This window comes from Macaca thibetana, chromosome 7, assembly GCF_024542745.1.
Source record: "Macaca thibetana thibetana isolate TM-01 chromosome 7, ASM2454274v1, whole genome shotgun sequence".
Lineage (NCBI taxonomy): Eukaryota > Metazoa > Chordata > Mammalia > Primates > Cercopithecidae > Macaca > Macaca thibetana.
Window position 1 is genome coordinate 46,218,586 of NC_065584.1, and position 20,894 is coordinate 46,239,479.

Below are 20,894 nucleotides of genomic sequence, written 5' to 3' on the forward strand. Positions count from 1 at the left end.
AAATCCACGAAGACAAGCCTTTCTCTATGACTTTTTTTTTTTCATAAAATTACAAAAGCCATGTTTATGGTTTCCTCTAAAATTTCCACTAATATAAAAATGAACTGTTCTTACAAAAACATGTTAGATAGGAGACATCTGGTAGAATCCCAAAGTACTGTGAGATTTTTATTTCTGTGAGATTAATGCTTTCTCAATTTCAGGAGGGTACTGGCACCTCAGCTTGAGAATCGAGCCATGTGTTATGATTCACTTCGGTAATATTTGCCTCAGAAGGATTTCTGTGATTATTCCTCTTTTAGTGATGTAGAGAATTCTCAGGGACAATCAAGCCTTCAGCCCCAGTACACAGTGACCCACATAAAAAATGTCCTTGAAATGGCACTGATTATAGGGCTAGAAGTTTCTAAAGAGAAACAAGTCTTTCAACATGATAGCAAATATTTCTCACATTTCGCTTTTGCCTCAAATTACTGAAAGGATATAACTTAAGGATAGTAATTCTTATGCCATAGATACTATCCAACAAAATATAGATTGTTCTGATTTATCCCTTCTCGAACAACTTATCTTTTATTTGCCTTTATATCCCCCCTCTGCATATAGTAGGTGAAAAAACATGATTTTAGAACTCAACTAATGTGGTTACAGAATTGACCCAAATTACATGTACTTTATTTTCAACATAAAGGCGTCCAATACATGTTTTTCCTCAATTCAAAGGCGTCCAGCACAGTGCCTTAAATGCACACACAGAAAAGACTTTCTCAACATGATCCATTACAACACTGCACCTGCAGGCTGGGCGTGGCACCTGGCTTGCATAAGAATAATTTGGAGGCAAAAGAGATCTGCAGAGGTTTGGAAAACCTTCCTTCTCCTCTCCCAGCCCTAAGAGAAAGGCCCTTCATCCTGCTCCTTGAAGATGCCAACAGAAACACAACTGATATAATAACAGGCTGGGAATGGCATTCGCTTGACCCAAAACTCTGGCGTGGCCTGACTGTATGAAGGGGAAACATCACCTCCCCTCAACTAAAGTTTGAAGTGCTAGAAATACTTGCTATTTGGCAAACAAAGTTATCAAGGACTATCAAAATTGGCCCCAAAATAACTATTGCATAAGAGAGGGTGTATTGCATAAGAGAGGGTAACAGCCTGAGAGAACTCTGGTTCTTTGCTTCTTTAGATTAGAACACAAATTTTAGTTAGAGCTAGTGGTTTACTGGTGGGAGGCACTGAAAAGACACCAGAAGCACATAAAACAAGCTGGTCTGCAAAAGATCAGAAGCTAGCTGGGTAAGCCAAACTTACAGATTTGAGGATCCCTGTGGCATCTTCATGGAGCCAGGTAGGGTAGACCACCTCGTCATTCAGTATGGCCTCAAAGAGGTCATCTTCGTTCTCTGCCTCAAAGGGCGCGTGACCGCAGAGCATCTCATAGAGCAACACGCCCATTGCCCACCAGTCTACTGCAGGCCCGTACAGCATTTCCTGGAGGATCTGTGCAAAGGGGGCAGCGGGAGAAGGTGGTTCATACATCAGATTAACAAATGTGTTCTTCATAACTAGGGAAATTGATGCACTAGGAAATATCAAAGTTTTTTTTTTTTTTTTTTTTTTTTTTTTTTTTTTTAAGTCTCCTGTGCTAGCATGCATATTTCATTCCACTTCTACAGAGTGGTCTGTTTTCCCTGTGGTCAACTCAGAGATGCCTTCTCTGGTATGGTGAGCAAATATTTATGATTGGGCCACAGTGATGGGCTCGTGCAGATCCCGAACAGAAAGGGTTCTGGAAATGTATCAGTGAAGAAAAAAAAGGAGACTGGGTTCACTCACTCATATGGGAAGGATTCAAGAGCCTTTCTTTAGTTCTGCCAAATGATGCTGAAATTAAATCACTAAGTAGAGACAAAGAGGAAAATAAATATAAATAGCCATGAGTGGCGTTCACTTTGTCTTCATCTAGTGCTAAAGCCCAAAGCAACTGCAAAATCTACAAATTTTTTTTTTTAAACTCAAATTCTTATTAGAGTGACTTAGGCCATTTTCAGCCATCATTCGCCCAATGAGCCATAAACGAGTCTAGAGGTGTCGGCTTTCAACACTGCCCCCAACGCTGCAGCACATAAAAGCAGCCAGTGGCATTTCTGGTCAGTTACTGGAGAGCTCAGATTTCAGAGCTGCATCAAGCAGCTGCACTCACCTCTGGAGCGATATAGTCTGGCGTGCCACAGAATGTGGCCGTGGTGACGCCATTGCAAATCCCCTCCTTGCACATTCCGAAGTCTGCCAGTTTACAGTGACCCTCGTGGTCCAACAGGACGTTGTCCAGTTTCAGATCTCTGAAAGATACAAAGAGCAGCATGAGATAGGGCAGCCGGACCCCAAACCATCCACCTCTCAAAATGGGCACTCACACACACACACACACACCCACCCACACACACACACACACAAGTGCGGCCACATGCGGCCATGTGAGCTTCTCTGTGCTATCTGGATGACAAATTTAGATCAAGTCTCAGAACTTGCCTCATGGCTCCAAGATGATGGGCCCATTAAGAATGGGCTAACCACAGGAAAATGTGGGCTGTCCTTTAAAAACGGAGGGCAGAATGTGGCTTTTCTAGGCTTTCCACTTACCTTGTACTCAGCCTATCCCCCACCCTCCACTCTAGCACCCATCTCTACCCATCAGAGTCAGAGTGAACACCCATAGGGGAGGTGGCCACTGTGTGCCAGGGGTGGTGACAGGCACTAGGAGCACAGCTGATCTTCATCTGCAAGGAACTCACAGAGTAATGGGAGACAAATATTTCCTAGGCTAGAAGCTCCATGACGGCCGGGATTGTGTTTATGTGGTTCGCCATTATGCCTGGCATAATGTACTTAAGAAATACTTGTCAGCCGGGTGCCTGTAATCCCAACACTTTGGGAGGCTGAGGCAGGTAGATTGCTTGAGTTCAGGAGTTTGAGATGAGCCTGGGCAACATGGTGAAATCCCATCTCTACAAAAAATACAAAAATTAGTTGGGCATGGTGGCATGCACCTGTAGTCCCACCTACTTGGGAGGCTGAGGTGGGAGGATCACTTGAGCCCAGGAGGTTGAGGCTGCAGTGAGCTGAGAGTGCACCACTGCACTCCAGCCTGGGCGACAGGGTGAGACCCTGTCTCCAAAATGAAAAGAGAGAAAAAGAAAGAAATGTGTGTGTGTGTGTGTGTGTGTGTGTGTGTGTGTGTAAAACAAATAGATATATATCTTATATACAGACACACACACACACATATGGACAGGACAGACAGGGGAGGGGCAGGGGAGGGGCAACACACCAATTGCTGTATCATCCTAGTGGCATGATGAAGGTATGAACCAAGTGCTACGAGAGAAACATAAGAGAGAACAATTCCTTCCAGTGGGAGGAGAAAGAGACAGCCTCACAGCAGAAGTAGAAGTTGAGCTGGGTCTGAAAGCATGAGTCAGAGTCTCCCAGGCAGAGAAGGGGGAGTGAGAAGGCCGCCATGGAGAGGCGGATGGGGCGGGGACATGGCAACAAGCCCAGTGGTGTGGCTGTGCAGGTGGACTCAGAGAACCCTGGGTATGGTGGAGGAGGCTGAGGGGCGGGCAGCACAGGACACAGGAGTGCTGGGGCCATGAAAAATCTCAGGGCTACAAGGAAAGTTAAGTCCTTCAAACGATGAAGGGTCCTGAATGTCACACTAAGGAATTTTGATTTTCAGATATTAGGCAAAAAGAACTTCCTGATGCTCCCTAATTAAGGGAGTAACTGATTCCTGGCTGGACAAGAAAAGATCAGTTAGGGGAGGCTGAAACCGTCCAGGGAAGAGATGTTAAGACCTGAACCAGAACAGTGATGAATGGAATGGAAAATAAGGAGTCAGTCAGGAGAAAGGAAGCAGGGCTTTGGTGAAAGCAAAATCAGTAATAAGGCTTGATAATCACTTAGAGATGGGCAGAGAGAAGGAGCAGAAACGACTCCTGGGTTTCTGTCTTAAATCCAGTAGGTTTGTGGGGATGTTAACCAGGAAAAGGAAAACCAGAGTGAGAAGAGGGTTTGTTTGTGGGTACCCCAGGTGCACAAGAAGCCTAATAGATTATGGAGACTCTGGTTCAAGGCATTTTCCACTCCTCCTCCAATCCCTAAGAGCAAATTCACGTGGAAGGAAGTGAATACTCAGCAGCAGGATTGTTTAGTAAAGAGTCCTCAAGGTCAGCAGGAACATGGCCGTGTACTGATAAAGCTGTCTATAAATAAAAGGCAGTGCTCTCTTAAAACAACCCGCTTCCCAGCACAGGCACAGGGTTCTCCTGTTGCCAACCATTCCCCAGGGCACTGTTACAGAGGGAAGGTGGCACTGCTAGCCTCCCAGGCACAGTCTAGACCGGACAGAGCAGCAGCTTGGCCTTTTGGGTGAGACATTTACACTTTGGTTTTTAAAGGAACAATATGCTCAGAGGCAACCCACATAGGCTGATCAGTGACGAGGAGGCTGCAGGTCCCTAGGGTGGCCTGGAGCTTTGTGGTTAACTGCCATTGTGGGAGGCTGCCATGGCCTTGGGCCGCCTGGAGCCCCCCTCGCTGTGGCATCTTCACAGTGGCTGCAGCTGACTGCTCTTTCTGGAGTGTCACATTCACTGTGGGTTGTATCAGGGCACTTGAGGTTCTATTTTCCTGCCTCAGTGTGAGAATCAAGGTCTGTTGGCCTGCATGGCCCAAGGCAAAAGGTTGGTGTCTGTCCAGCCTGGATCACGTTGCTGGCTTGGAGGAGGTAGGTGATGACAGAACTGGCATGACTGGTTTCCACACAGTGTCCTGTGAGTTGATACAGCCTGGCCATGCAGGTCTTACAGAAAATGGCCACTAGAAAATGCCCAGGAATGGAAAGCAAGTCTGGTATTCCAGGAATCCCCAGTAAGTGTGGTTAAAGCAGCACAGCTTTCATGGCACAGATCAATGGAACGTAGAACAGACTTCTCTGCTCTTAGCAGCAGCCTCCCCAGGTGTCAGGGGCATAAGGCAAAGGCATGCTGAGTACCTGTGCACCCACTTCAGCGAAGCAAGCTTTCTGTGTCTCTAACCCAAACCCAGTCCTGGCTCCAAATCAGCCCTTCTCCATGCAGAATCCCATGTCCCATATAAGTGAGTGTTTTCAGTGGGCTGATTTGTGGAAGCCGCTTCCTCCCCTTGTCCCACCACACGCACACAATATGAGCACAGCCAATTTAACCTACAAGAGGTTGCGATCACAGCAGCGCAGGTCGGGAGCAGGGGTGAGGATGACTGGGGTCCTGTCCAGTGAAGGAGGCCAACACTCTCAGTTCTTCCACAAGTGTTTTCTGACTTGGGAGGCACTGTAAGGCCTGGGTGCCTGGCTCTTCTGAGGCTGAGGGCACACAGTAGAGAGGCACCTGGCTGAGGTTGGACACACTAGTCTGCAGCCCCAGGAGAGAGCACAGCCGGGGGGACAAAGCCCATGAGCCCAGCTTTATCGACACTGTGTCCTAGCCTGACAAGCCAGGCCTGTGTGGACCTGAGCCCAGAACACTCTCACTCACATTTCCAAACAAGGTCACTGAGTTTCAGAATTTTCCCGAAGCCAGTATGCCTGCTGAGGTCTTGGAAAGGATCTTCTTGGGCAACAGAAACAAGTGCTAACAGAAATCCACAATGGTCTCAAGAGTTGACCCGCAGTTGCTTAAGAGTTTGTGACTAATGTCCCAGGTAAGAGGTCTGACTGCTTATTACTCAGCTGCTGTCATGGGCAGCAGGAATTGCACAGGGAGGGAAAGTGCTGGGCCATCAGTTTTGTCCGTCAACTATTACAATCAGCTCTGCATGGGGAAGTCTTGGGACGCAGCTCTCAGAAGACACAAGTGGGCAAGACAAGAATGTGACTCATCCTGGTCACAGGATGCCCGAGGCCACAAAGGCAGGTTAGACACCTTAATCCTGATTTCAATCTAATTTTAGGCATTCTCAGAACTGTATGAGCCGTAAAGGAAACGCCATGGCTGTTCTCACACCAGGTGCTATCTAGTAAGACAGATCACTCAAACTGGGATCCCAAGAGGGTTCAATAAAGAGCATAATGTAATTCCCGGTTACCAGTTCTGCCTTCAGCAAAAGTATCTCATACCTGCTCTGTGAAGTCTGTTCTGATGTCCCCAGAGAGTCATAGTAATATCAACTCTGCTTCTAGGGTGCCCAGTTTATACTTCTATGACAGCACACCCTGCACTGTATTCCAGAAGGTTCTGTCTGTGCACCTGTCTTCCTTCTTAGCAGCTCCAGCATGGTCCTGGCAGGAGGTGCTGACCAAAGGGATACACAGAAGCATTTCAGATGGACCCCAATATGACTGCCCTGGCTAACTCGGAGCCTATCTTATTTTTAGGGGATGGAAGGACACTCCATAAACTTTGCTCCAAAGTACTTAAACTTATAAAAAGCCACATGTTTTACCCCTTAGAGAAACAGACTCGAGAGGGAAAAGAAGAAACCTGAAATCAAAATTTAAATTCTTCTCTTTGGTGAAGCTGGAGAAAGAAAGAGATTTTGAAGGGTCAATTATTAAACAACGAGGATCAAGCAGAACGCTTATCCTTGTGCTGGCTTGCATCCAAACGGAAGAGCAGAACATGGAGGGGGTGACTCAAACAAAGCCAAAGATTACAGAGCCATTTACAGTCATGGTCAGCTTCCACTCTAAAGGGAAATCATGCCTTTATTTTTTTTTTAAAGCAAAAGAAGTCACCCTAAGCCTCCTGACTTTAGTTTGAAATATGCAGAGGTCAGTTTTTGGCTTAGGAGTGCCTCAGCTTCCTATGCCAACATGTAACTCAGCAGCCGAACTTAACAAGGCTACACAATGAAGATTACAAGTTCATACAGGGCAGAGGCTCAAATCCTAAAATGCCAAAACCACAATTACCGGCTCGCCATTCATTAGCTCATTGAGCACCGGTATTTAATAGCTACAGCTTTTGTCATGCAAGCATAGAAGGGTAGAAAGAGTTATTCTATCCTCTGTGCTTGTCTGAAAGCTACATTGTTCTTGCTGGGTAATCAGGGTTACTTAAAATGCCCACAGTAGTTTCAGAGAGAATTCCCAAGTGATTGAAGACAAAGGAGATTCAGAAATTGGATTTATTTTGTTTCCACCATAAGCTATCCTGAGAGTAATAAAACAGATTGACATGAGTCTTACTGCTTAGATCACTAGAATCAGTTACTCTTCCAAAAGAAATAAAGGAAAGCGAGCTGAGAGCTGGCTCCTTGAACAAGAATGAATCTAGGAGGCTATTTATATGAACTATTTTTAACATATTTTTCAACTTTTATCATGGGAAATTTCAAAATAGACAAAAGTAGGGAGAATGACACAACTCTCCTATCGATCAAACAGCCTCGGCGGCTGCCACTGCACATTCAAACATGTTCCCTCTCTACATCGACTCCCTCCCTCCCTGATCCATCTTTTATCAGATTATTCTGAAACAAATCCAAGACATGAACTATGTCATCTATAAACATTTTAATATCTGAATCTAAAAGATAATATTTAATAAAGTACAACTTTGATACCCGTTATCATAAAATACACAGTCAATTTATGATTGTCAGCATACTGCCATTTGTCTGTTGCTCCTTTGGGGGTGGTGAGTCTGTGGGTCTGTCCAGAAAACCTGGAAAAAAGCTTTTGTGAATAACAACAATAACAGTGTCTTCAGTGGTGAACATACACTGAATGTTCATCAAATGCTAAGTGCTTTATCCATATTATTTTATCCTCAAAATAACCCTATGAAGTAGGCTCTATCCCAAGATCATATAGGTAGACAGGGGTAAAATCAGGATTCAGATTTACTTCTGCTCACCTCCAAGGCCTGGGCTTGTAACTTACTACACCAGGCCCAATCCCTTCTATGTAGTGGTGTCACTGGCCAATCCTCCTGACAGACTGTTTCCCGAAAGGACTTTAATGGAAACAAGAACCACCTGAGAGAATCAATAAATATCCTAAGATGGCACTATGATAAAGGGATGTTTTATGCATATTACTATGAAATGCATAATCGAAATACTGCAAAGCAAGGTTCTTTTCTTCTTCTTCTTCTTTTTTGCTTTGCTTCTTAGCTTGTGCATAAATAAATAGTTCAATGGATTTTACAGTCCTTGAGGATATAGGAATAGGGGAGTGCACAGCAAATCTCTCAAGTGGTCAAATGTGCAGATCATTTGCTGCCTTCCCCTGAGGAGGAGGAACTAGCATGTAGGTAAGTGTGAAAAGGGTGCATCTGCCAAGTGAGTGAATGTGGGTTATGATCTTAATTTCAGAATAAAAGTACTTAGGACTGGCTTGTGTTTCAAGTGTCTCGGTTTATACTTAAAATTGTTTCAAAGCAAGACTGATTGTATTAAATTGGCAAAAGACTTTTGAAAAGTCACGGAATTAGCAAAAGTGTAACATTTGGTTTCATTTTGAGTCAGACAGTAGTGCCATTCAAGTATCACCTGACATGAGATATCCATCCCTTCACCCACCCAACCGTTCTTTGAGTATCGTCCATGAGCCTGCCATATGCCAGGATCTTGGGATACAATAGTAAGCAAAGGGGGCACCATCTCTACCCACAAAGGGGTTAATATATGGTGGGAGAAGCAGACAGATCACCATACAAGTAAATTTATAATTATCAACTGTGATGAGTGCAATGAGGAGAAAACATGGGAATAGATCAAGGGATAGCCTGACCTAGCACTGGGGGAAGATTTCCCAGGAAAGTGACATTTGAACTGAGCTGTGAAGATTATTAACCAAATGAAGAGACAGAAAAAAGGGAAAGTGAGGGTAAGGAGAATTTCAGAAGGAAGGAACAGAGGTGAAGGGGTTCAGTCAAGAAATGAAGACTAGTGTGGTTGGAGTCCTGGGTGGCGAGAGAAGGGAGCATGGAGACAGGAGAGAGCAGGGACCAGATGAGGCAGGGGCCAGTGAGGATTTCAGTCTTTAGCCCAATAAACCATGGAAAACTCTGAGTCAGGAGAGGGGTGACATTAGATTTTCATTTTACAAGACTCCAGATCAGAGGAGTTGAGAATGAACATGAGGAGATCATTTGGGAAACTACTAGAGTATCCAGGAGATAAATGATGGTGGCCTGGTATAGGGAGGGCGGTAAGGTAAAGAGAACTAGATGTGTCAAGAACTATTGGGGGAAAGCAACGGAATTTAGTAATGGAAGGATGTAGGGGATAAAGGGAAGGAGGTATCAGCAGGTTCTCAATCACAGAATTTATTTTGGACAGATTGAGCTACCTTTTTTAGACATACAAGCGGAGACATTTAATAAGCAGCTGAATACACATGGCTAGATGTCAAAGGGAAGGCTGGATCAGAGCTACAAATCTGAGTCATTACCTGGGTGTGGATGAGTTCACCTCGGGAGAAGGAATGAAATGAGGAGAGAGCCTGGGACTGAGCCTTGGGAAGAGGATCTCCTGAGGCCAAGATCTCTGGTCTTCTTTACACTGAGACTACAAAAACTAGTGATGAATTATACTCACAGTAGGGTAGTGGGGCTGTGTACCTAGAGAGTGGGGCCCAAATCTTTTGCCTCCATATGGGCTATCTATAGTCCAGGTAAGCTTTAAAAAGATTAAGGCCGGGCACAGTGGCTTATGCCTGAATCCCAGCACTTTGGGAGGCCAAAGTGGGAAGATCACTTGAGCCTGGGAGGTCAAGGCTGCAGTCAGCCATGATCACACCACTGTACTCCAGCCTGGGTGACAGAGTGAAACTCTATCTTAAAAAAAAAGTAATTAATAAAATAAAAAGATTAGAAAAACATCAACCTTGTACATTCAGAATAACTCAATGAATTCTTTTCAGGTTAAATTCTCAATCTCTGCTATGTGATGTGACACTCTTGTGAGTGTAAAATTAAGAATCTTATTTTACAAAGATATTGGCTGCTGCATCCTATGTAATTAGCAAAAAAGCTAAATTATGTATCAATCGTGGAATGGCTAAATTATGGTATTTCTATGACAGAATCTTATGAAAGCTGCCAAAATTTTATGAAGGACTAAAAATGTAAGGAAATTTTTATAACAGAATCTTTAAATGTTATTTGAAAATGTTTTTTTTTATTATAAAAGGTAATATTTTCATTATATAAAATTGATCATTCCTGAAAAAAGTACAGAGAAAATGATGATGGGTTCAAAGTCTTCCAATCTTTTCTTCTCAATGCTACACTAACACAATATTATACAGCAACATACTTTTCTCACTTAACAATTGTCTTGGACATATTTATACCTCCTATGCCTCTGGCTCATTCTCTATAATGGTTACATACAATTCCATTATAAAAATGTACCACAATTTAACCAGTTCCTCTCCATAAACATTTGGGTTATTTTAAATTTTTTGCACCTTCAAACAATGGAGTAATGAACATGATTTGCACACTTGTAGGAGTGTTTATTTAGGATACATTTTTTTAGACGTGGAAATGCCACATCAAAGGGCATAAATATTTAAAATTTAAACAGATGTAGAGATATTGTCTTCCAAAAGGGTTGCATCAATTTATATTCCCACCAGTAGCACATGAAAGTGTCAATGTTTTGGCTTCCTTGTTCAGGCTAGATGGAATCATCCTTATAATTCTTGCCAAACTGCCAGTGAAAAATGAGCTCATTGTTTCAACTTCATTTTTTGACTATTAATGCAATTAAGCTTTAAGTAGAATATATGTTTAAGGGCCATTTGTATTTTTTCTTGCCTATTCACATGGTTTAACCATTTAAAAACTTGAGTTGTTTATCTTTTTGATTATTTTTTAAGAAGCTCATATTACGGAATAGTAATAATTTGTTATATTGGTTGTATGGGTTGCAAATATTATTGCCTGGTTGAAGTTTTGTTTTGATATAGTCCAGTTATCGATCTTTCCTTCATAGCTTCTGGGTTTCATGACTTACTTATATAGGCTGATACAATGCTAAGTGAAAGAACAGGATACAAAGTTATATTTTCAATATTCTCTTTTTGTTACAATTGTGAGGGAGAGGGATAAAGAAAAGGAGAAAAGACAGGAGGAAAAAGGAGATGAGGAAACACATAAATGTCTATTTCCAAGTGATATGCTTATGAGTGATTTTTGTTTTCTGTTTTGGATTTTCTAAATTTCCTACAGGAATCATGTGTTACTTTGTTAACCAGGAAAAAAAAATCATTAAAATGTGTTTACATATTCTAGCTTTAATCCTTTTTTTGTTTGTTTATTTCTGTAGTATTTAAGGCCATAATTCCCAAGGAAGATGTGCAGGGAAAAGGACTCACTGGTCAGAGTGGAAAGGATTTCTTTTGGAACCCAGGCTCCAAGGGAATGTTGGAAAAAAACATCTTATTTGCTTAGAGAACCTGCACATTTGTAGACTTAGAATTGAACTTGTTGCCATCAGTTCATTTTTTTTTTTTTTTTTACCACAGAAATTACTTAGTGTCTACTAAGTGTCTATGATTGTTGTGGATGGCATTTATATTTTCAATAGCTCCACAAGTGTGTCCCTGAAGTCTGGATGAACTTAAGTATGAAAATGAATTTCCTACTAAAAGCAGCAGCATTCCTAATTATTAAATGAGGTCCCTATGCCATTTCTCCTCACAGACACTTAATCTGGTGTTCCTGAGACTGACCTATTGGAATATCTGCTGAAGACCATGTATATGAGATGTGAACACTCATCATTATGAGGCTAAATGCAAAATAATTCATTTTATAATGAAGCAAGTCAGTAAAACAATATCCAGCCAGTAAGTGTCACCAAGGCTCTTCTGAGGCTCTTCCCCACTACCCCCTCATACCTCCTCCCAGCAGCTACTTGGGATGAGAAATGACAAAAATGACTCTTATTTGAATCTGGTTATTTTACCCTCTTTAAAACAGAGCCAGGGCAGGAGAATTGCTTCAGTCTAGGAGATTGGGACCATCCTGGGCAACATAGTGAGACCCTGTCTCTACAAAAATTTTATTTATTTATTTATTTATTTATTTATTTATTTATTTATTTATTTATTTATTTCTAGTCTCATTCTGTAGCCCAGGCTACAGTGCAGAAGCGTGATCACAGCTCACTGTAGCCAGGACCTTCTGGGCCCAAGCGATCCTCTCACCAGCTATCCAAGTAGCTGATATTCCACGCATATACCACCGGCTAATTTTTTAATTTTTTGGAGAGATAGGGTCTCGCTGTATTGCCCAGGCTAGTCCCAAACTCTTAGGCTCAAGTTATCTTCCCTCCTCAGTCTTCCAAAGTGCTGGGATTGCAGGTATGAGCCATTGTGCCCAGCTATACAAAATTTTTAAAAAAACTTAGCCAGGTATGGTGGCACACTCCTGTAGGTCCAGCTACTTGGGAGGCTGGGGTGAGAGGATTGCTTGAGCCCAGAGGTTGGAGGGTACACTGAGCTATAATTGTGCTACTGAACTCCAGCATGGGCAACAGAGCAAGATCCTGTCTCAAAAAACAATAATGAAACAAAGAAACAAACAGGGCACAGACTCACAAACTAATTCCCATAGACTAGGTGTTGGTCTTCATCCTGTTCTGGGTGTTCGATGCCCTTGACGTGAAGGCAGTATGTTCCCACCGTCACCACTGCAGATACACAGGACCAACTTAACTTGAGCAAAGGGACTGAGAGATTTCCCCTCACTTTGTCTCATGGTAGAAAAAATAGACCAAAAAACCCCCATTTGCTAACTCTCTGGACAAATACAAGAGGAAATGAGTTTGATAAACATCCTCAGTGTACCAAACATACATGTCCTTAGGACCATCAAACAAATGAGCCATCGAGCTGACAGCTGAGCCTCATAATTTTTTTTTTTGTTTTTTGTTTTTTGCATTCCACATCCCCTATCACCATCCCACCCAGGAGAGCTGAAATTCCCTGGCTAAAGCGGTGCAAATTTATTTAGCAGCTCCTTACAGTACTTTTATTTTATGGTTGCCAAGAAAGCCTCTCTCACGGACTCTCCTTGCCAAAATGCTCAGACATGATACCTGGCAGTGGGTCAGCTTATAGATGCACTCAATGATGAAAAGTAGGAAGGCCAGAGGACTTCAGGCAAAGACACCAGGAGACAACAGACCCTTGGCGGCTAAGGGTCTCCTGACCATAGGGCCTTGCTCTGATAACACACACTGGATGCTGTGGCCAACGGTACACTTGGACCTGACAGTCCAAGGGGCATAAAACAGCCAACAAGCCAAATATCTTCCCCAGTGCAGACTGCCAAGTGCAGCTGACCCACAGAAACCACTGGGTCGGCTTTGCTTCCTGGAGGCAGAATCCAACAAGGAAATGAAGGTTTTCTGACAGCCAGTCACCCAAGGGCAGGAGGACAAACAGCATCCAAGAGCCATGGCAGATTCTGAGAGCCACCAGCCAGGAACAGGATAGGTATGAAGGACCCCTTACTGGCTGGCTGCCTGCAGGGCATGCGCATGAAGATGACAGAATGGTTTTGAAGATGAGTAATCAGAACTCAGTTCCCTCTTTAACATTAATATCTTAATCACAACCAGGGGTGGTTGTGGCACAGAATAAGGATGGGCAAGGACAGATGGGTCCTGCTAGCCTTATGTTGGACACATGGCACCAAGACCAACAAACGAGTTCATAGAGTGAAACTATTAAATGTTCCAGGGCACACAGTGCTAGGTAAATGTTAGCCATTATCAGCACTGTCACTGTGGCTGTTATTAAATGGATAAAGCTATGGCTCTCATCCTCAGGAAGGTAAGCCAGACACCTGAGCTGTCATACAAATACACAGAGCAAAGAGTAATGAGACGTCTTAGCCTGTCTACCCATCCTGGTCCCCTCTAATGGAAACAGTGCTATTCTTACTAGAGGAATACAGACCCCTATCAGCACTGAGGCCAGTTCCCTGAAGACATTCAATTGTCAGAAAATAGCGACGTCCTTGCTTTGCCAGCGCTGGAATTTTTCTTCGACTTGGGAAAAGCAAGCAGTGAAAGTTGCAGCCATTTGCTATCCCAATGCAAGGCTTTGCACAAAGTGTGAAAAGGGAGGTGATGATGAGGAATGTTTTACGACAGGAAAGAGTAGAATTTACGGGACCAACCTCAGGAGGGATGTGCAGGCTGCTTTTGGCAATTGGCTAAACGCAAACCGTTGCCAGCATCAGTAACGCCTCACGCAGTATCAGGGGGGAGGCAGCCTGCCCACTAGAATCAGAACTGTGCCACCTCAGCAGGTCTCATCTGGTTCCCTGCTATCCCCATGAGAGATTAAACCTGAGCCATCTAAACAGAAACCTCTGAAAAACCCAAGAAGACGCCTGTAGTTCAGAATCACTCACAGGCTCTTGGAATTAAAAACATACCTCACATTTTACTTCTGCATTACAGATGATATTGCTTGGTTCTCTAATTATGTTTTGCATAAAAAGCTTTGCTTCTCCCAGTTGGATTACAAATTCTAAGGTCAGGTCTGGAATATTTCTCATATCTTCTCTAGAATATCGATCATGGGCTAGACACAAGATGGCAACACACACAGTAAAGTGCTGGGAACTTTACTGATTTCCTACCAATACTGGACTCACACCATAGTAACATGTGCAAAAGGCATCACATTTTCCCCTAAGAAATCTCCCTTGGGAGAACTCACTGGTACTTCTTCAGCACTTACTCTGGCCCCAGCACTTGGTTTTGCAACCAAAGGGCCCAGTTTTCCCAAATAGCCATTTAGTTGTTTTCTTTAAATATCTAAGTACTTACATGTGGAGACACTGTCTGAAGAATGTTTCTAATTTTGTGTCATAGCATTCTTAATAAAAGTCATTATTAAATGTGCAAGTGTGAGTCATTATAACTTCCTAAGATCTTAAAAGTAAACAGAATTCAAAAATCAGGGAAAATTTATTTCTTAGCCTATGTGTGTTATTTTTACTTTAGAAAGTGCCACCACCCTACATGCTACCAAAATTAGCAGATGACTGGACTAACATTCTTCTTGCCTAAATGCTGGACTAATCTGGACCCAATAAATAGTGGCTATTTCAGTTTGGAGCCCTGTGCCACATAGAGAGATGAGCCAAGGGCAACTTCCCAACCATGCTTTTACGGTGGCCTCCCTCAATCTGGTTACCTCCCCTACCCAGGTGGACTTGGGGAGGTTATACAACATCTCATCTGTCTGTCTGATTTCAACGGGCAGCATATTGTGAGGCTATGGGCACAGACTTTGGAGCCTGATTAGCAGAATTTAGTTTTAGTTTTACCAGCTGTGTGATCTTGGGCAAGTTACGTAACCACTCTGGGCTTATTTCCTCATCAAGAAATGTAGATAACAACAGTTTCTGCCTCATAGAAATTATGAGTTATTTAATGCAAATGGCTTAGCATAGTGCCTGGAATGCATTAAGTGCTAAGGAGCCCTTGGCTATTATTTATTCATCAACAAAAAAGATAATATCTACATGGCCTATTGTCATGATTTTTATCAGAATCGATATTGATAAAGAGTAAAAACAAGCTTTGTAAATTCTAGATAACTACTGCAAGCTTTTGCATTTTGGGCAGGTAGGCCTACTATTAAGTGACACATCTGGCTTATAAACTACTTTCTGGGTAATAAAGCCAGGAGCCAAGGCCAGATGGGTCATACAGTGTCATGGTCTGTCACCAGGACCTTGGGGCAACAAGCAAAATGCCTCCAGAACTGGTTAAACCCCACCCGCCACAACACCCCTGTCTATTGACGTCTCTGCTAAGACCAAATTCTGACGCATTAAGATACAGGAATTAAGATCTCTGTTTAGTGTCAAATGCCTAGACCGGTACAATGACAAAAAGCAGGTTTAAGTTGAGGTTCATTTGGTTCATCCTAGACTATCAAATGCCACTGAGTTCACCACAGGTGACTGGTTCTGGCAGGTAGAATAAGTTGAAGGAGGATGAGGGAAGTCACTGAATCCTGTTGCTATCCATGCCACCACTGTGGCTGGAGAACTTTATTTCCATTCTGGAGAATTTCGAATCTCCAGAAATAAAACACAAAATTCCTAGGAAGTGAAACAGTATCTGTACTTCACAATGTAATCAAATAAAATTCAACTGTACAGCCAGTCCTTGTTCTTCACCCTCTCCCTGTCTAATTGCTTAGGACCTATACCCAATGGCAGATGCTGGTTTGACACACTCAGTGGTGTGATAACACCCAGATCATGCAAGGCCACCTGCAGACTTTTCTTTTAAAATGTTCACTGTTATAAACAATTCTGTGATAAATGAAGGAATCTTTTTGACATGTCTAAATCTATGAATATTTTTATCATGTATTTTCACAAATAAGCAATCAACTCCAAGTGCCGTGTTCACATTTAAGAATTTAAATCAATGCCACTGCACTGGTGTTTGCCTTCCTTGGTCATGGGGACCAAAGGAAGCAGGCAGAGAGAACAAATTTCAAAATCCTGCCTGGGCTGTTATATGACTTATTTCTCCACCTAAAATGTAGTCTCCATGAGGAGAGGTGACTCATTGCATTCATTTCTATATCTTCATATTTCGGAGTGACCTTCGGTGCCTAACACAGTGCTTTGCAAATAGCAGGCCCATAATAAACGGCTGTTAATCTGAACAGCAACTCCCTCCCCGAACATTGGGTTTGGCTAGGTTCCGAGGAGACCGCAGTGAGGAAGGATTAGGGAGGATGTGGGGGGACTAATTGGGAGCTGGGTGGATTCTGGTTTGTGCTGGGACCCTGGTACCCATCTGGGACCTCTAGGGCCAACATGAAGCTGCTATTGCCTGCAGAGGTCCCCTGTCTTGGGGATGACCTAAGACCAGGACAGCACACTTTGTGGCTCTGTGGCTCTCAAGTCCACCCCAGACCAGGTGTCAATCCGTCAAGACCAGTCTAGAACCAAACCGATTCCAAGAGATAACAATGTGCCCTGCTTGGTGACTGCCACTCATGTTTGGCTTATAGATGAGCAAAACCTTTGTTCCTTTTTTTTTTTTTTTTTTAAAGGAGAGGAGTACTAAAAATTCCACTGACTGCCCAAACAGGATTTACATGAATTTAACTGGCTACTGAAGGACACAGTGAACTCTTGGAGTGGCTTCTGTCATTAAGACAGGGTCTGTGAGCAGACAGGTCAGCCAGGTTGGGCAGCAGGCTGGTGTCCTGGTATCCCCAGCACTTTCTGATAGACACAGATTCTTCCCTTTCTTCAGAGGCAGTAGGCGTGGGTGAAGCGGGGCAGGCATGCTTGAACACTCGTGCTATCTGGTGACTGTTCAGGTGAGTTAGTCAAAGGACAAGAAGAACTGTCTTGAGTTAGAAAGCACAGAGTCTGGTCTTAGTTCTGTCACCTTTCTGGGCCTCAGTTTCCTCATCTGTAAACTAATGGGATGGGACACGATGATATTCCCTCCATATTTCTCACATCAGTCAATCACTATATCCATATGTCCTCTTCTGCCCAGGGCAATGCTACTCAAAGTGTGGTCCACAAACTGCTGCTCATCTGCAAACTGGCACTGACCCACGGTGAGGTAAGAGTAGAGGCACAGAGTTTTTAGGAACTTTTATAACTATTTGACAGTCTGACAAACTATCATACTGTCATACTATATGACAATATATGTCTGCTGAATCTAATAATAAACATGTGGGCTTCAGATTTATATGTATTTTGAAATTTCATTTTTCTAGTAATTTAATTTTAATATATTTTATAAAACGTATTGGTCCTAATTGGACGGAAAAAGGAAAAATTAAAACACATTGGTTTACCACCACAGATAAATGGAAGAGACCATTTCTCTCCTGGGCTGACTTCTGCACTCTTAACTGAAGCGTCTCTGTCTCCAAAGCCTCTGCATCCCTTCCTTGGCCAAGTTTGGTGTCTCTCTGCCTGTGCTCCAATGGTGTTCGGTACATACATCTAACGACAGCATTTCTTGCACTGACTGTATCTGTTGGTTTCCCTGCAGATCTTCTCCATGCTTATTTCAGCTCTCTAGCCCCAGAACAAGGTATCTAGCACAAGGCTGGGTAGCCAATTAAGTACTAACTGAACTGAACAAACTCTGAGTTTCTTACCTTAAACTTTGGTTGTATTCCCTTTATCCATACACTCCTTGAGTGTAAAGTGTAAGGTTCTGTGCATGGTGGATGCTGAGGAAATGAGGAAGCAATGGTGAGAACTGCTTTCTGCATCTGGTGGTAAATCTTTTATGCTACCAATCCCATTGCGCTGTTCCTTTTCCAGCTCTCAGTCTGATTCTACTGTTACTGTAAGTGTCAGCTTGGGCAACACAGTGAGACCCTGTCTCCATAAATTTTTTTTTAAAACTAGCTGGGTGTGGTGGTGTGTACCCGTAGTCCCAGTTACTTGGGAGACTGAGGTGGAAGGATCACATGAACCCAGGAGTTTGAGGATATGATCATGCCGCTGCACTCCAGCCTGGGTGACAGAACAAGACCCTGTCTCCAAATAAATGAACAAACAAACTTATTTCAAAAAACCCAAAACAAAGAAAATTGGGCTTGTAGGTACAAAAGTCAGTGACTAATGTGTGTGGTTGGTAATTAAAAATCCTTACAAACCAGACAAGACAAATCACTTCTGTACATCTTGCATAAAATTAAAAGGTCAGTCAGGAAGAAAAGGAATGATGAAATTTCTTAAGTTCATCAAGCTGAAAAGCTCATTTGATGCTTTGGGTTTTTAAAAAAAGGCATTTCATAGAAAACTCCCAAACCAGAAGAGATGGAATATTACATAGGAAACCATTTAAAAGCTCAGAAAATCCTTTAAGCCCAAATCAAAGAATGCAATTCCCATCATATGGAACTCATTTCTTTTTGAAAGTCAGTAAGTCAAAATTTTTTTACCAGGAATCGGCTGGTTCCCTCTGCGTTTTTTCCAGAGAAGGCAGTTTGGGAACACAGTTCCAGAACCTCAGCCTCATGAGTTCTACTCCTGGATTTTCCTGGATTTTCTCTCTGAGGCTGTGGAAAAATTCTCTTTCCCTCTCTGCTTCTGAGCCCTACTTTAAACAACAAAAAACAAACAAACAAGCAAAAAAAAAAAAAAAAAAAAAAAGGGCATGTGATCATCTGCCCAGTTTCTGGATGTAGTGTATGAAATCTTGTCCCCCGAGCTCCCTGAGTGCTTCTGATCCCCAGAGCCAGACAGCCTATGCTCATGTAGAGTTTGTAAAACACAAGCAAGCACCACAGACACGACGAATGATGTATTTTCCCATTAGAAAAGGAACTCTATTCCTCAAATTAAGAAACACAGAATCAACTGACGAAAAAAATTTACCAAGATTCAAGATCTGAAAATCATGAATTATTTGAAAGTAGAACATTTCAACTGTCTGATCTAGGTTTAAATAAACAAGCTAGAGTTCCAGCCACTCTGATAAAAACTGCAGTTTCACTCTGAGTTTTACAGCCTTTCCATACAATGTTCTATCTGCCCACAGAGCCTGGATCCCGTCGACACAGAAGTGAACTTGAAGTTTTTGATCTGGGTTGCGTGACACGTTCCTGACTAGGAAGGTGGTGCTATCTCTCCTCCTGTAACTTTCCACTGATGCAAAGGAGGTCACAAGCGCCAGGAAGCAGCAATGACAAGTGTGTGTGGGCAGAGGATCATGTGCCAAGGCGGGGCACAAGCTTTCTCTTTCGCAAGAAGCATTTGTGCCATCTTATTGGCACACATCGGGGAGGCTGTGTGCCTTTGTAGTTTATGCCATAAAAGAGCCAAGCCTCCAAGCTATGGCTCTGGGAATGCCTTTTCTTTCTTATGTGGTTCAGGAGGCAAGGAGCTTCCTTCACCCTGCCAGGCCCTCAGAGGTGAGGACTTGGAGCCATCCGAGAGGCTCTGGCAGTTCTGGGTCGGGGGCTGCCTCTAGCAGGCTGGAGCCAGGTGTGACAGATGAGTGGCCTGGAAGGGTGCCCTTTGCCCTCCTAGGAGCCCCCCAGGCAGGCTCTGCAGTGGGCCTTCTAAAGGAGGCTCTGCAGCATGTATTCGCCCTGGACCACGGTCACCTGCCAGGCATTGGCTCTCAAGAGCAGAACCACAGGTTTAATAATTCTACATCCCAACCAAATGGAGACAGTTAATTATCCCACTTGCTAGTGCCAAGGAAAACTCATCGGCTATATAAAAAGGAAGAACTGATGGATAATACGAGCAGAGGCTCTATTTGAGTCATTAAACCAAAGTAAGATTAGAATTCACTGTGTGGTGACTCTATTTTCAGGCAAATTGGAGGCAACTACAAACTTAAATCCTACCTAAGTCTCTCACCACTCCTAAGTGTCTCCTCTGGAGGCTCCTCCTCCTCCACCCTCCCTTATAAGGATAGGTGGTTCCCTAAGGTTCTGTTCTTGGCTCCTGCCTGGGTTTAATTCCAGCATTCCTGCCACACCATATGGTACCTTTGTGCAAATTAGAAAAAGGTGCCCCTTTCTCAAGACATCTGACTGCCATCTGCCAGAAAATTCATTGTCATTACACAAATCTACAATGACTAGGATGCAGTGGCACTCCCTAGAGTTGTTTAGGGCCCAATCTGCCCAGTTGTGCACAGTTGCCCTGCCTGGCACTCTACCTGTGCAGTTGAATCCCATGAGTTCAAGTATTCCCCTAGACACATGGCTCCCCAATCTAAATCTCTATCCCGACACCTCTCTCTGGAGTGCCAGGCCTACATCTCTAACTGCTTTATGGGCAAAACTACCAGAAGTGTTTCTTCAAACACAAAAAAATAAAAACTAAACTGTACTCCGTTGCTGT

General features: G+C 43.2%; 1 protein-coding gene across 2 annotated transcripts in view; it reads right to left on the reverse strand.

The window, feature by feature from the left end:
• The window catches only part of PRKCH (protein kinase C eta), a 233,165-nt gene that overhangs the window by 18,868 nt on the left and 193,403 nt on the right, over nucleotides 1-20,894 (reverse strand). For both annotated transcript variants that reach the window (XM_050797765.1, XM_050797766.1), the window contains exons 11-12: nucleotides 2,207-2,345; nucleotides 1,315-1,503 (exon numbers count right to left, since the gene is read on the reverse strand). In XM_050797765.1, coding sequence (XP_050653722.1) covers nucleotides 1,315-1,503; nucleotides 2,207-2,345 — 328 coding nt within the window. The remainder of the gene's footprint in view (nucleotides 1-1,314; nucleotides 1,504-2,206; nucleotides 2,346-20,894) is intronic.